At 40.3% G+C, this 14,240-nt stretch overlaps 2 protein-coding genes across 11 annotated transcripts in view; one reads left to right on the forward strand and one right to left on the reverse strand.

Moving 5' to 3' along the window:
• Nucleotides 1–1,359, reverse strand: part of LOC100513809 (alpha-1,3-mannosyl-glycoprotein 4-beta-N-acetylglucosaminyltransferase C-like) — an 80,182-nt gene extending 78,823 nt beyond the window's left edge. For all 3 annotated transcript variants that reach the window (XM_084977587.1, XM_084977588.1, XM_084977585.1), the window contains exon 1: nt 1,305–1,359. The gene's annotated coding sequence lies outside the window, so the exon portion shown is untranslated. The remainder of the gene's footprint in view (nt 1–1,304) is intronic.
• Nucleotides 1,360–1,445: 86 nt separating this feature from the next.
• On the forward strand, nt 1,446–13,694 carry TMEM183A (transmembrane protein 183A). Of its 8 annotated transcripts, none has more exons than XR_014814248.1 (10): nt 1,446–1,632; nt 1,829–1,918; nt 2,720–2,887; nt 5,594–5,753; nt 6,748–6,928; nt 8,106–8,183; nt 8,591–8,754; nt 9,343–9,423; nt 10,973–11,128; nt 12,927–13,694. XR_014814248.1 is itself a non-coding variant. In XM_021102013.2 (8 exons), exons 1-8 carry the CDS (start codon nt 1,524–1,526, stop codon nt 13,110–13,112), a joined length of 1,128 nt encoding a protein of 375 aa, XP_020957672.1. In that variant the 5' UTR covers nt 1,446–1,523; the 3' UTR covers nt 13,113–13,694.
• The last annotated feature ends 546 nt before the right edge of the window (nt 13,695–14,240 follow it).

Consider the following 14,240-nt stretch of genomic DNA (forward strand, 5'->3'; position numbering starts at 1 on the left):
TAGGAGGTAGGCCTCTGGGCTGTGAACAGCTGGGGCTTGTTAGTCTGAGTAAATTGGACCTTGCTTCTCTTTGACACTTCAAGGAAGTTAATGGCGGGCGGGAGCTGGGCTCAGCTGGAATAAAAAGATTACCACTGCAATCACTCCTGGGGTAAAGGAGACCTCCTCAATTTCACGTGTGCATAAAGACTCCTGGGGGTCAAAAAGGAAGGGGGGTGCCAGGTCATAATAAGTCCTGATACCATCCCAGAACCCTTTGCTTTAGAATCCATCTTGACCAAAAGATGAGCATGCAACTGGGGAAGGTCCAGTAAGGTGTGAGAAATATAACAAGATAATCAGCCAAAGGAAAGCAAAGACGCTAAAGAACTGTCCTAAATAAGCAATTTAAATCATCTCTCTGGTGCACTCCTCACTGGGGGCAGGGGATGTCCACACACACACTCCTACTTTGGGTATGTATTACTGCCTTGCTTCTGCCATAGATAAATGGACTACTTCTCTGTGCTCTCCCACATGTTGTATTGCGTTTCTAACAATAAACTTTATACCAGCTTTTATAGTCTTTGCCTCCTTAAAACATTCTTGCTTTCAACAGGGAGCAAGAATCAGGGCAATTCTGCTTTCAGTCTCTAGCTGGTCTAGTAACTAGAATTCTTGGTTTTCATGCAGGCTGCCCAGGTTCAACTTCTGAGGAGAGAATTAAGATCTCGTTTCAAGCTATCATCCACTGCTATCTCTCCAACATCAGGAGTCTTGGTCCCTAAATAAGTACCATGCTCCTCAAACCAAGATTAGCACATTCAGGAAGCTGCAATGAAATTATGACACAAAACCTAACATAGGACACATGATAACTTATTTATCCTGGTGACACTAGACAAGGATCCTGCTCCCTCACAGTTCTATAACCATCCTTTCCTCATCCATCCTTCTAGTATTTAGTTTGGTGGATAGTGGTAAATCAATAAACTTTTAAGAACCCCTCCCTCAACTTTGAGAATTCAGAAATTTTATCTTTTGTATAAGAAATTGGAGTTAAGACTCTTAAAGGCCCGTGTTGGACTAGCAGGAGGTCTATGTGGCCTGGGAGATGTAACACGAAGATGAAAATATATGTGCTTTTGGGGGTACTGAAGTGAAACTGAAGTGTGGACAGCAGCAGCAGCAGCAGTGAAACCTGAGAGACCTGACTGTAAACTCAATTCTAATCAATGCGGATGTAGGTTTCCGGTCTAAGACACCAAATCATCTCACAAAAGGAAGGGCAAAATCCCACACTGCCCAAAACAGCAGCCACCTACCCAAAGAAAACCCAGACGCAGGTTGATCTGTAGCCGCTGGATGATGACGTACTCCCCAGACCAGATTGGTGATTGGTTTCTGAAGAGGGGCGTCGGCGGTCAACGCGACGTGGAGCCCTAGCCTAAGTCCTCGCGAGAGCTGCGGTCTCCGGAGGGGATGGCCGCGGAGCCGGGCGGACTTGGCCCTTGGCTCCAGGATCCTGCTCCCTGGCCCGAAACATGGCCGGGGGTCCTGGCCCACTAACACGGCCTCGCCCCGACACAGTCGCCATGCCCAAGAGAGGGAAGCGACTCAAGTTCCGGGCCCAAGACGCCTGCTCTGGGCGAGGTAGGGAGGGGGCGAAAGCTTTGAAAGGCTTGGGGCTGGAGGCAGGTGGGGGGCAGGACAGCGCCGTGGCGAGTGCTTGCGCTCCTGCGACCGGAGGGCGGCCAGGGCTGGGGACTTGGAGTGAGCAGGAAATCTCGGTGGGGAGAAAGCTGACGAGAGAAGGCATCCTCCTTTGAGGGTTGGTGCTGTGTTTCAGTGACCGTGGCGGATTATGCCAACTCGGATCCGGCCGTCGTGAGGTCTGGAAGGGTCAAGAAAGCCGTCGCCAATGCTGTTCAGCAGGAAGGTAGGCTTCCGACGAATCTTTTAAGACTCAGGCAGTGAAGAGAGAAATTGGTGTTTTATTTTCCTGGGATCCTGCCTCGGTATTTTTCTTGCAGTCCTTTGGTCTCTTCCTGCAAACGTGTTTGCTCTTCTAAATGGTTACTCATATATTCAGAGAAGGGGAAATATTACCAAGAGCAGTAGGAGTTTCTAGAGCAGAAATATTTTTTTTCCATCTTTCCATTAAAAATAAAATCTTTTTAAAAATAAAATAAAATCTTTAAGGAACTCTTCTGTGATTTCCACTGCATTCTTCTGGGTTATTAATCTTTTTCCTGTAGTTCACATATATTCTCCATTTAATTCTGCAGTTTGCTTTTTAGTGTAATAACCTTGAACTATTGCTTTGCCCATGCTTCTCTTACTTTCAGCTTCTTACTTGAGGTTTGTGTTTTTATGATATGTAATGTCTTCAGCCCAGGAATAGGGTTAAATTGGATTTAATTCGTCTCAAGCATTGCTTCTCAGAAGTTATGCAAATTGAAAATAGCATTGACCTTTTACTTTTACCTTGCAGAATGGAAGAATAATTCACTTTCTTTCTTCAGGTCTGAAGCAGTTTATGCAATTTTGGAGTCAGTTTGCCCATTGCTTTCCAATTTTTTTGTACTTAAGCTACTCTTTAAAAAAGATTCTCAGCTTTCTTTAGCTAGCTTTCAAACTGCTTTTGCTTTTTTTTCCTTTTTCCTTTTCCTCATGGATGCTGATATCCTGCCTAAGCCATGGAACTCTGCCATTTCATTCTCTTCTTATTTTCTTCTAGTAAAATCTCTTTGTGGCTTGGAAGCCTCCCAGGTTCCTGCAGTGGAAGCTCTTTCTGGGGCTGGTGAGCCTTGTGACATCATCGACAGCAGTGATGAGATTGATGCCCAGGAGGAAAGCATCCATGAGAGAACTGTCTGCAGAAAAAAGAAAAGCAAGAGGCACAAAGGTACAGGGCCTGCTGTCTTTTGGATTATTAATCCTATCTGTGGTAATAACTTGAAGTCATCATTTTTTCAGTAGCATAAAAGGTAATACCAGTGGAGAACCAGAGTTGGGATCTTAGTAGTGAGACAGGACTTTTATATACCAGGGAATTTTATTTATGTCTAAATTTGAGAGGAGAGGAGATTGATAATAGCAGATTTCTGGAACTGTGAACTTGATTATAGTGGCCATTCATTGAGAACATGTCATGATCGGGTAAAACCCATGTAGCAACATGAAAACAAAAAGCCTTTTGCATTTCTGGATTTCTGAATGGGTAAAGAAGCAGAGTTGTGACAAAAATTTTTTTCCAAATATGTGAATTGTATATGACCAGTTTCATTTCAGCTAAAGTTTGATATCACGGACTTCTAAGTACTCTGCAGTTATTATAATTATCTTTTTTTTAACGGCCACTCTTGCGACATATGGAGATTCCCAGGCTAGGGGTCAAATCGGAGCTGTAGCCACTGACCCATAACCACAGCAACACACAGTCCGAGCCTTGTCTGCGATCTGCACCACCCCTCACAGCAACGCCAGATCCTTAACCCACTGAACGAGGCCAGGGATGGAACCTGCATCCTCATGGATGCTAGTCAGATTCGTTTCTGCTGAGCCACGATGGGAACTTTAGTTCTGCAATTATTAATATCTGTTTTATGTCTAGTAGGTACTGTAGAAAATAGGAAAGCATGTAATATTTATTTTAGTGGCAATAAAACTTACACAAGGGAAAGAAAAGTAAACTAATAGTATATGATGTGCCAACCCATCATTCACTGATTTGCTCCAGGCTTAAGGAATCAGACTCTCTTGGGGTGGATCCCAGAATACCTACTCTTAAAGCTAAAGTGGTTCTGGAATTCCTGCTGTGCTGCAGTGGGTCAGTGGTCCACCTGGTCTGTGGGGGTGCCAGTTTGATCCCCACCCTGGTGCAGTGGCTCAAGGATCCAGTGTTGCTGCAGCTGTGGCCTAGGTCACAGCTGTGGCTCGGATTTGATCCCTGGCCTGGTAACTTCCATATGCTGTGGTGTAGCCATAAAAAAATAAATATCCAGGCTTCACTTTAGCTGTTTATTGCACTTGGAATACTCTTACTCTTAACCTATGTCTATCAAATTCTTTATGTCCTTCATAGCTTATTTCCATGAAGCTTTCCTTTATTGATTCCATTTCCTATATTCTGAAATTTCATAATTATATGTAGAACATTGACTTTTTTTATAATTAATGAATTTTGTTCCTAATGACAGAAAAATTTTAATAACACTATACTTGGCAAACGTCCTTATAGGTCTCAGTGGAGAAAATTCTGACAGTTGTTTGCTGTCTCTTTTAGAGAGAGATTTAATGTGGGAGAAGGGGATCCTAAATGTGGTAGATGGGGTCTTAAATGGTTACTGGAGATTTCAAGAAAGCATGGGAACCAGAAAAGGGGATGTTGTCTTAGGAGTATTGATCTCTGTTATGAAAAGGCTAACATAAGAACCTGATTGAGTCATAGATTTGCAGGAAGTAGTTAGAAAAGCAGAGGCAGCTTCAGGGAGATAGATGTAAGAGCTTTTTGCCCAGGAAACAAAGAGGAAAGGTGAGTTTTGCATAGTTCTGTGACTAAGTCTCAACAATTAGGGTTAGCCCAGATTCTGGTGTCTTTACGGAGTATGAGTTTTAATTCGAACCTGATGTTTATAGTGGACCTCAGGGTCAGGAGAATTAACTCTAATAAGGTCTGAAGGAGGAAGAGGTAGATATACATTGTCACAGGAGTATCTTTGAATACTGGATGCTTATGGCCAGAATCATAGATCAAACTGACAAATAAGGAGAAACTAGAAGAAAAGAAACATGTCTGCAGGCATTTATTGAGTATTGAAAATACTCTCTAACTTACCTTTTTTTTGTTTTTGTTTTTTTACTTAGTTTGTACTTTCAGATTTCCTCATACCATCTTCAAATCAGTTGTTTGTTTTTTCTGCTTTTAGGGCCACATGCTGCATGTGGAAGTTTCAAGGCTAGGGATCAAATCGGAGCTGCAGCTGCTGGCCTACACCACAGCTGCAGCAACGCAGGATCCTTAACCCATTGACCAAGGCCAGGAATGAACCCGAATCCTCATGGATACTGGTCGGGTTTGTAACTTGCTGAGCTGCAACGGGAACTCCCAACTTTTGTTTTTTAAATGACTGAAGAAAATATTTGACAGATGGGGACTGCAAGGGAAATCAAAGGCAGAATTTATAGTGCAAAGCTGGAATTTGATGTCAGAAAACCTGGGTTCTGTTTGCACTGATTACATGCAAAGTTCTGTTTTCTTATAGTAAAATAAGCACAGTAATATTTTCCCTGTTTCCATTGAAGAATTATTAGATTTGAATGATATAATTTATGCGAAGCTACCTTGAAAACTTCAAAATAGCATGTAAGTAGTTGTTAAATAAAGCTTTAAGGACAAGACCTATCCACTTGGGCAACAGGAAAAAAAAAGTTTTCTGCAGCTATAATGAGCAGGAAATGAAGAGTTTAAGAGACTTCCTTAGACCTATTTAAACCATTTTCTTAGCTGTGCAAGCCCTGGGAGAATTGAAATGATTGAGGATCTTTATATATGTGTAGAATAGAAGCCAAAAGTTACAGTTTTGTTTTTTTTTTTTTTTTTCTGTTTCAGAAGACCTGGACAGGGCTGGAGGAGAAGAGTATCCCATGGATATTTGGCTCTTGCTGGCCTCCTATATCCGTCCTGAGGACATTGTGAATTTTTCCCTGATTTGTAAGAATGCCTGGACTGTCACTTGCACTGCTGCCTTTTGGACCAGGTTGTACCGAAGGTGCGACCACAGAGAACTCACTGTGTTATCTGTGTGGCTGATTTCATTGCTGTTTATGATTTGGAGCTACTCCCTGGATGGTGACCTCTTTTCACTTTCTCTACTGCATGCCTGGGCTTGAGCCTAGATTTGGACTTCTTGAGCTCCTCTTTAATTTAAAATTGGTATTATTAATTCATCCAGGTAATTGTCTTCCCTATGGTTGCCCCCTCACTACTGTCTAATATCTACTTTCAGCAAAAGTGAGGTCTTGAACTGTTTTTGACTTTTTTCGGAGGTTTATCTTAGCTAGAGCTTTCAAAAGCTGTAGATGCTCATCTGTGTATCTTTCCAACTGAATCAGCTGTTTCTTAGATTTGCTAGTCAGTCATCTTGAAGTTTGAGATAGTCTTTACGTATAGTCGTAGTGGTGAAGAGAAAGTGGGTGATGTGATGAGTAAGAGGGCTAACTTTTGGTGCTGACTGCAGAAGTGTGGTGAAGATTGTAAACTGTCAGTAAGGATGTGGTAGAAGGGGACATTGAGCTATCAGGGAGTAGAGAAGTTTCTGAGACGTGACAAGAGAACTTGGTGGGTCTTCCCTAGTGCAGGTTGTTTTTGAGCAACTAAAGTATATTGTACTGGTATCATTTCAGGGACTTACCCTTTTTTAGAGTGAAATGGTGAGGATTTAAAATCATTAAATGAATAGAAAAGTGTAGGATTACAAGATATATGCGAATTGGGTTTTGCATAGCAAAGACACAAAAGTAGCTAAGAGGTGACGGAAATGATGATTTGTGTGTGTGTGTGTAAGGACACTAGGGATAAACTAAATACCAGCTTTGTGTGTGTGTGTGTGTGTGTGTGTGTGTGTAAGGACACTAGGGATAAACTAAATACCAGCCAGTGAAATAGTACACTAAAATTTGACCAGAGCCCAGGAATCCTAGGAGACTGGCCTAGAACAGAAGAGAGAGGTCAGTTATTGGTAGGAGTAATGTGTTATGTTTCAGACACTACACGCTGGATGCTTCTCTGCCTTTGCGCCTGCGACCAGAGTCAATGGAGAAGCTGCGCTGTCTCCGGGCATGTGTGATCCGATCTCTGTATCATATGTATGAGCCATTTGCTGCTCGAATCTCCAAGAATCCAGCCATTCCAGAAAGCACTCCTAGCACATTAAAGAATTCCAAAGTAAGTGAGAATTAATGTTGGGGTTTAACAAATGGACTCTTACATGATGGGCCTGTTATCACGGCTTGTTTCCAGCTTTCTTAATGGTTAAGGCTAGGGCTGTAGGTACCAAGCTGCTCAGGGACTAACGTAAATTTTCAGGCTTAGGGGTGTCTCTTCTTCAAGACATTCCTGCTATGCTGGGCTGGCTTATGTTATCTTTACCTTAAAGCTTTCATGCTTTTAGCGTATTCCTTATTCTCTTTATTTTAATTTATTCTCATGCCTTGTACATTTAGAAGGTTTAGATGGTTTGATGGTTTGGGCTAGGAAGATCACAACTCATTGGTGGGTGTAACTATAATTCTTAAAAGGTGCTGTAAATCATGATACAAAGATATAAAACTAATTTTCTAATATGACCTTAACATCTGAGATTCCCCTTTCTCACTGACCTTCTTAAAAGATTCTGGTGTAGACTTCTTAAGCATTTGCTAAATGCCCACTATTGCCAAGCTCTGGGGTAGGTTGTTTCAGAGACTGTAAGGTACTCCCACTCATAGACTTTAGTGCTCTAAAGTTCTTCCTGTGTTCTGGAACATTTCTTCTTATCTTGGGATTTCCCCAGTAGTTTATATTCATACACTATATTCAAGTTTTGGGCATTCTTCTGATTGGTAAATAGGTCTGTGAACCTTTGGTCCATTCTCTGCTTTTCTCCATCATAATGAAATATCTAGTGAACACACATTTACCAAACTAGACTAGTTTAGGCAAGTTGATGTCTCGGCCTTTTACTCATTTAACTAATACTATCGCCTAAATGTTGTATCTTTTGAGTTTGTGAGTAATTTTTATTACTCTGTTTCTACTCAAAGTCTGGTGTTCTATAGCACTTCTCCATTCTCTTTTTTTTGCTTGTTTTTATGCTTTGGATGTTATGTAATGATTCTTTTCCCCTAGTTCAGCTTTAGTGTGATAACATTCTCCCTGATACATATTGATTTAAGGGTACTGTTGATTTCAAGACATCATGGTTCCTTCCAGGGTTGCAAACTGAGGTGGTCAGGGCCATTGGCTGAGTTTAAATTAATGTTACACTAACCAGTGGATTTAGGGCAGGATTAGAATGCTGGGTGAGTAGAATTTCATCCCTTCTCGTAATATGAGTGGACAGTGTGTCATTTCACGTTTATAGTTTCCTCCCCCTAGAACATTTGATCATATCCAGTTAACTGTGGTGAGGCGGGGATCGTCCCAAAGCTAACCATGCCAGGTATGAATCAGTTGCTGGGAGCAGAGCAGCATTGGGCAAACTCCTCATGCTTGACACATTCTGGCGGCTCCAGTGCACAATGCAAGTGCTACTGCCTAAATCTAAAACACCGTGTCTTCATATTCTTGTACTGTCTATTAATTTTTGAAGTGGCCTAAAAAAGGTGGTGATAACTAAAGTCTTAATCCAGATAGTAAGCCTAGGCCACCTGGCTGCTGCTTTTGTGCCTGTTGGAGATCTTCTGTAGAGGATGTGGGACCTGCAGTGGCAGGTGTCCCATGCATGGCCTTGCTACAATAACCACCATCGCATGGCATTCAGGAAGTTGCCAGCATGCCTAAAGGAAGTTGTCCCATGTTCCTGGACTCTACCTCTTCGTATTTGATTCTCCCTCTCTCTCTTTTCAGTAGCATAGCTTGTGTGGGACACTGGAGCCGTTGTGTTGGCAACAGAAGTGTTTGCCCCTTAAAGCCAAGCCCATTATTTTTGATGGAACAGCAGGACGTACAGGGCATGTCTGAAGGGCAGGACAGCTGGCACGGCGGACGACCCACCCCTTATCCCCTGGGAGGTACTTAACTTCTTGTTTAACCCTAGCTGTAGCCTGACTTTCCTTGAGGGGGCTTACTCTAGACTGAATTCAGCTCAGCTCAGTTTCCATACCTGCTATCTGCTCCCAGAAGGTCCTGAGTGGTTTGCTCCTATTACAGGGCTGGCTGTCTCTTGCCTGCCTTATGGCTTTGTTATCATCTTGTCTGGTGGCTACTGGCTGCCCTTATATTTTAAAATAGAGGAGTGACCTGCTGAATCAGAATGCCCCAGTCTCTAGAGACCATGTTTCTGTCTTTAAAGATGAGAACAATAGGGGTTGACCTCAGTAGCATCTGAGGTTGACTTATATTGGTACTTCTTCTCTTGACTGTATAGCCTTGAGATTGTCTCTTCTCATGTTGCACTAGTGTCAAATTGGGGAAGAGGGGGAGGGGTGAGTGTGTATCTGTGCCAAAGCAGAATTTCAGCCCTTGGGACAGTGGCTGGCTTTAGAGCTATCAAGCAGAAAGGTTTTGCTGTTTTTTTTTTTTTTTAATCTTACTTTGATTTTTGTTTTCTTTTCTGTCTTTTATTTATTTATTTAAATTTTATTTTTATTTTCTTACAGTGCTTACTTTTCTGGTGCAGAAAGATTGTTGGAAACAGACAGGAACCAATGTGGGAATTCAACTTCAAGTTCAAAAAGCAGGTATGTAGTTTTATCACCTTTTTATTTTTTAGGTAACATCTTGTTCTGAATTCATTAAACATAAAATTCTTACATTAAAACTTATAATGATGCCATGAAAAGAAAAAAAAGAAGGAACTATTTTATATAAAAAAGACACAAAGATTTAATATCTTAACGCATAGAGTAAACCTTGAATGGATCTTGAATCAAGGCACAAAGAGCTTTAAAAGACATTTTTGGTATAATTAAAGAAATGTGAATGTACTGGGGATATTAGATGATATGAAATTATTATTAATTTTCTTAAGTGTGGTAATGTTATTGAGGTTATATATGTGTGTTTATTCATGTTGAATAAGGATAGAATGACTTTGCCTCCCCCACCCCCAAAGCTCACATGATTTTATATATATGTGTGTGTATTTTATATAAAATAAGAGGTGAGGGGGCAGAAAGCACATATGGCAAAGAATCAAATGGTAAAGTCTGTACAGGAGTTCATTGCAGGTTTTATTAATTTTTCTGTGTATTTAAAGTCTTTAAAAGTGTGGGAAAGGGGAAAACTTGGTACTGACGTTATTGCCTGAAATTTTTTGTTGTTCAAAGCAAATGTATTTATAAACAATAATTCATGTGGTTTTATGTCTGAGGCAATTTGGAGAAACCATGAGGAGAGAGACTGCCAAGAGTCTATTTATAAGAAGAGTAGATATTATTCTGACTTGTCTCTGCATTTTGCTTGGACTATACCTGAGATCTTAAACACAGTGAGGATCCATTCAGCTTCTTTATCTTCAGCAACCTCATTTCTGCCATCTCTCTCCCCTGCTTAGTATCTCACCAAGGTTCCACGTTACAAATGAAATTAATTGTCCCTCACTTGATGACATTGTGTTCAGATAAGTTTATAATTAAAATAAATCATATTTTTCCATTGCTTTTTCAAAAACACAGTTCTAGGGGAGAATTTTGGCTCTGATCATTTGCTTTTAATAAGATGTCCACAATCTATGATATCCATTAGATACTGGTAGAGTCCACCATATCACCTTTCTGGGAGGGGACTGAGGGGCAATCTTCACAAGTGTATGTAAGCTAAGACCAGAATTGCTGCAGGAAAGTGAATGCTAAGATTTCCTCTAGCTTTGAGACTTGTGACTCTTGTTTTATGGTGCCTAGAATTAGATGGCCACTTCTGCTTCTCATCCCTTTTGTGCAGCAGATGTTCTTTGGAGTCTTGACAAGTCACAAGGTATTTGTGATCTCTCAAACATTGGGAGGCATCTGATAGGGCTGTAAGTTTCCATTTCTTGCTAGATGGTAGGAAACACCGTCTAAATGAAACATACACCCACTGTCACATTTCTTATCCAAATATGTTACCACTTTTTTCAAAGGGCAGATTTTCCTTTATCTGTATAGAAACTGTTATGCATATGAAGAGAGAAGAGATGACAGAAAATGGATTTCTATAGCTTTAGTTAAGCCATAGTGTTTTCATTGGTGGAGTCTTAAAGCCATAAACATTTCCTCTAATCGATTTAAAGTAATTCTTAATTCTCTTTAGTCCCCTAGATTAAAGAGTAAGTGTATGGGAGGATTGCAGCCTCCCATTCAGTATGAAGATGTTCATACCAACCCAGACCAGGACTGCTGCCTACTGCAGGTCACCACCCTCAATTTCATCTTTATTCCAATTGTTATGGGAATGATATTTACCCTGGTAAGTGGAGACAGGATGTCATCCTTAGCTCTTTCATAGACTCTTACTGTACCTAGTATTTGAAAGAAATTTGTGAATTTAACTACTGAGGAAGAAATCTTTGAAGAATCATTTTAAACAAAATCCAAAAGCAGACCTGTATATTAGAAACATACAGATTGGTGGAGAAGTTAATTATGTCTGAGAATATTTTACTTCTGCTTCCTTCTCTATGGTGAACAGAATGTTTTTGCATCTCCTGGGTAGTGTTCATTAATGTTTGAGAAAAATTATCCTATTAAGGTTAATCATGAAGCTATATATGTGCCAGGACCTTGAGGCATGCATGTTGGTGTCATAAGTGGAGTATTAAAATATAGTGTGACCAGTTCTGTCCTTTGATACTCTGACTATTCTAGATTCAGCTAAGAATTAGATTAGTAAACAACAGATATGCTTCTTGTGTATTTTCCATACTTTTAACATTTTTAACTAGATCCTAGGCAACTGCAGAGTTCATGCAATTTATCTTTTCTGTATTTTAGGCTTACATTCAGCAATATATTTCCCCCTTAACATTGAAAATAGCTTTATTCTTTTTTTAATGGTAAAATAAATAATGCATACTTCATGACAAGAATTTAAATAATACATAAACACATTGAAAAAGTAAAACTGACTTAGACTTACACTATCCTATAATAGCAGTTAACTTAGGGGGAACTGTTCTTTAATGTCTCTGTTAAAATATATACATGTACACCCCCACCCTCTTAAATAAATTTGTATAGGAGTTCTCAGTGGGTTAAGAACCCATCTAATATTCATGAAGATAAGGGTTTGATCCGTGGCCTCACTCAGTGGGTTTAAGGACCCACCGTTGCCTCAAGCTGCAGTGCAGGCGCACAGACATGGCTCAGATCCTGCATTGCTGAAGCTGTGGCATAGGCTGGCAGCAGCAGTTCCAATTCAGTCCCTAGCCTAGGAACTTCCATGTGTCACTGGTGCGGCCCTAAAAAGAATAATAATTTTGTATAATTGAGATTATGTCAAGTATCTGTTTTTATTGTAGGCACCTCTCCTTAAATCACATTAATGACTTATATACTCATACTCCATATACTTCATACTCATACAGTTCTGCAGAGATCTACATAAACATATTTAGAGATTTGTGATTTATCTTACAAACAAATGTGATCAGATGTATGTTTCATGCATCTTGCTTCATTTGCTCAACGATATCTCATCAAAATCCCTTCAAGTCATCTCTTAGAGCTCTAGCCCAATTTTTAAAAATCACCATTGATGGTAGTCTATGTGCACATCCTAATTTATTCAACCATTTGAGAGGCTTGCTTTTTTTTTTTTTTTTTCCTTTTTTTAGGGCTGTACCCACCGCATATGGAAGTTCCCAGGCTAGGGGTTGAATTGGAGCTGCAGCCACTGGCCTACGCCACAGCCACAGCAATGCCAGATCCAAGCCATGTCTGGGACCTATACCACAGGTCACGGCAGTGCCTTAACCCACTGAGCGAGGCGAGAGACTGAACCCACGTCCTCATGGATACTAGTCAGGTTCATTAACCACTGAGCCACAAATAGGAACTCCTGAGAGGCTCTCTTTAGCACAGTTTAAATACATGAAGCTAAGAAAAGTTTATAAAAATCACCCTTAATTTTTAATATCTTTGCAAAGGTGCCGGTAGTATAATTTAGGGATTATTTTGTGGCCTACTCCATGTCAGTTTTGTCTGAACTGTCTCATAGGAAAACAAGGTTGTTTAATTTGGGTACTGAATTTACTTTTCCTTCCCAGTTTACTATCAATGTGAGCACGGACATGCGGCATCATCGAGTAAGACTGGTGTTCCAAGATTCTCCTGTCCACGGTGGTCGGAAACTGCGTAGTGAACAGGGTGTGCAAGTCATCCTGGACCCAGTGCACAGCGTTCGACTTTTTGACTGGTGGCATCCTCAGTATCCGTTCTCCCTGAGAGCATAGCTATTGCTTCCTGTCACTGAGGGCAGCCCTGAGCTAGGTCAGGCAACTTGTAATCAGAGTCCACCTTGAAAGTGGCAGCTGGATTGTATATCTGGTCGGTAATGCACATGCTCTTCAGGTTTCTGGGGCTCCTGCTAGGGAAGGAGAAGGATTGAATCAGTAAGAAAAACAGCTATAATTTACAAACATATTTTAATGTAAAATTTTGCATTTGAAAGGAAAAACCTGACCCTGTTTTCTGTGTTAAATCCCATTTGGTGCTACTGAGTTTGTTGTTCTTTATTCTTTTATCCCAGCAAAAATGGATGATCTCGCTTTAGGGAAAAATTAAACTCTTAAATCTCCAAACAAGGAAATTCCATCATTCCCTTACGAATCAGAGGAATCTTAGAGGCCTAAAATTGTTGCCATGTTGCTTCCAATTTAGCTGTCCCTCAAATTCGGTGAATATTTTCTCTTCTCTCTTTACCCTCCTCCAGAAATAAAGCAGGTGACAGGGTTTTCAGAATACATGAGATTGACTTGTGTATCTTTCTTTAAAAATAATTTTTGAACATTTGTCACATAAATATTCTTTTGCCAGTTGTGTATTCTTGGCTTTTCTTGCATGAAGCTGATAGTAGTGATGATAATGATTTTGTGCCTTTTGTACTATACTAGAAACTTTTCAGAATATCTCTAATTCTCACAGTTCTGCAAGGTAGGTGACACTCTTCCCATTCTCTAGCTTAAAACACTGAATCAATGACTTACCCAAGGCCATTGTATTCAGTAAATGGAAGAGCCAGGATTCTAACCCAGGTCCTTTTGCTACGCCACGGTTAAAAAGGTCAGTCTCATTATTCTTGTAGCAGATGGTGGCAAAGCGGAGTAGGCAGAGTGTACATAGAATAAAATAAGAAAGAGGGGTGAGTAGAAAGTTGATTGTGGTATCCTTTATTCCTCATCAGCCTAAAAGGTATATAAGATTGATGATTCTTTTAAATATGTGTTTCTAAGTAAAATATAAAATAAACCAAGCAAGTTATTATAGGGAGAATAGTGATATTTTCATTGAATTGTTAGACATTTATCATGCTGACGATTGTGTTTAAGAATGCATTCCCAAAAAAAAAAAAAAAAAAAAAA

This window comes from Sus scrofa, chromosome 9, assembly GCF_054392235.1.
Source record: "Sus scrofa isolate SSC_HxYL_T2T_F1_AM1 chromosome 9, Sscrofa_HxYL_maternal_Yorkshire_Landrace_v2.0, whole genome shotgun sequence".
Taxonomy (NCBI): Eukaryota; Metazoa; Chordata; class Mammalia; order Artiodactyla; family Suidae; genus Sus; species Sus scrofa.

Bases quoted from the DNA above. Each gene is read 5' to 3' on its own strand.
- TMEM183A (XM_021102013.2), top strand. From the start codon at position 1,524: ATGGCCGGGGGTCCTGGCCCACTAACACGGCCTCGCCCCGACACAGTC. The intron at 1,919-2,719 runs GTAGGCTTCCGA...ATTTTCTTCTAG, and splicing joins CAATGCTGTTCAGCAGGAAG to TAAAATCTCTTTGTGGCTTG. The intron at 6,929-9,342 runs GTAAGTGAGAAT...ATTTTCTTACAG, and splicing joins GCACATTAAAGAATTCCAAA to TGCTTACTTTTCTGGTGCAG.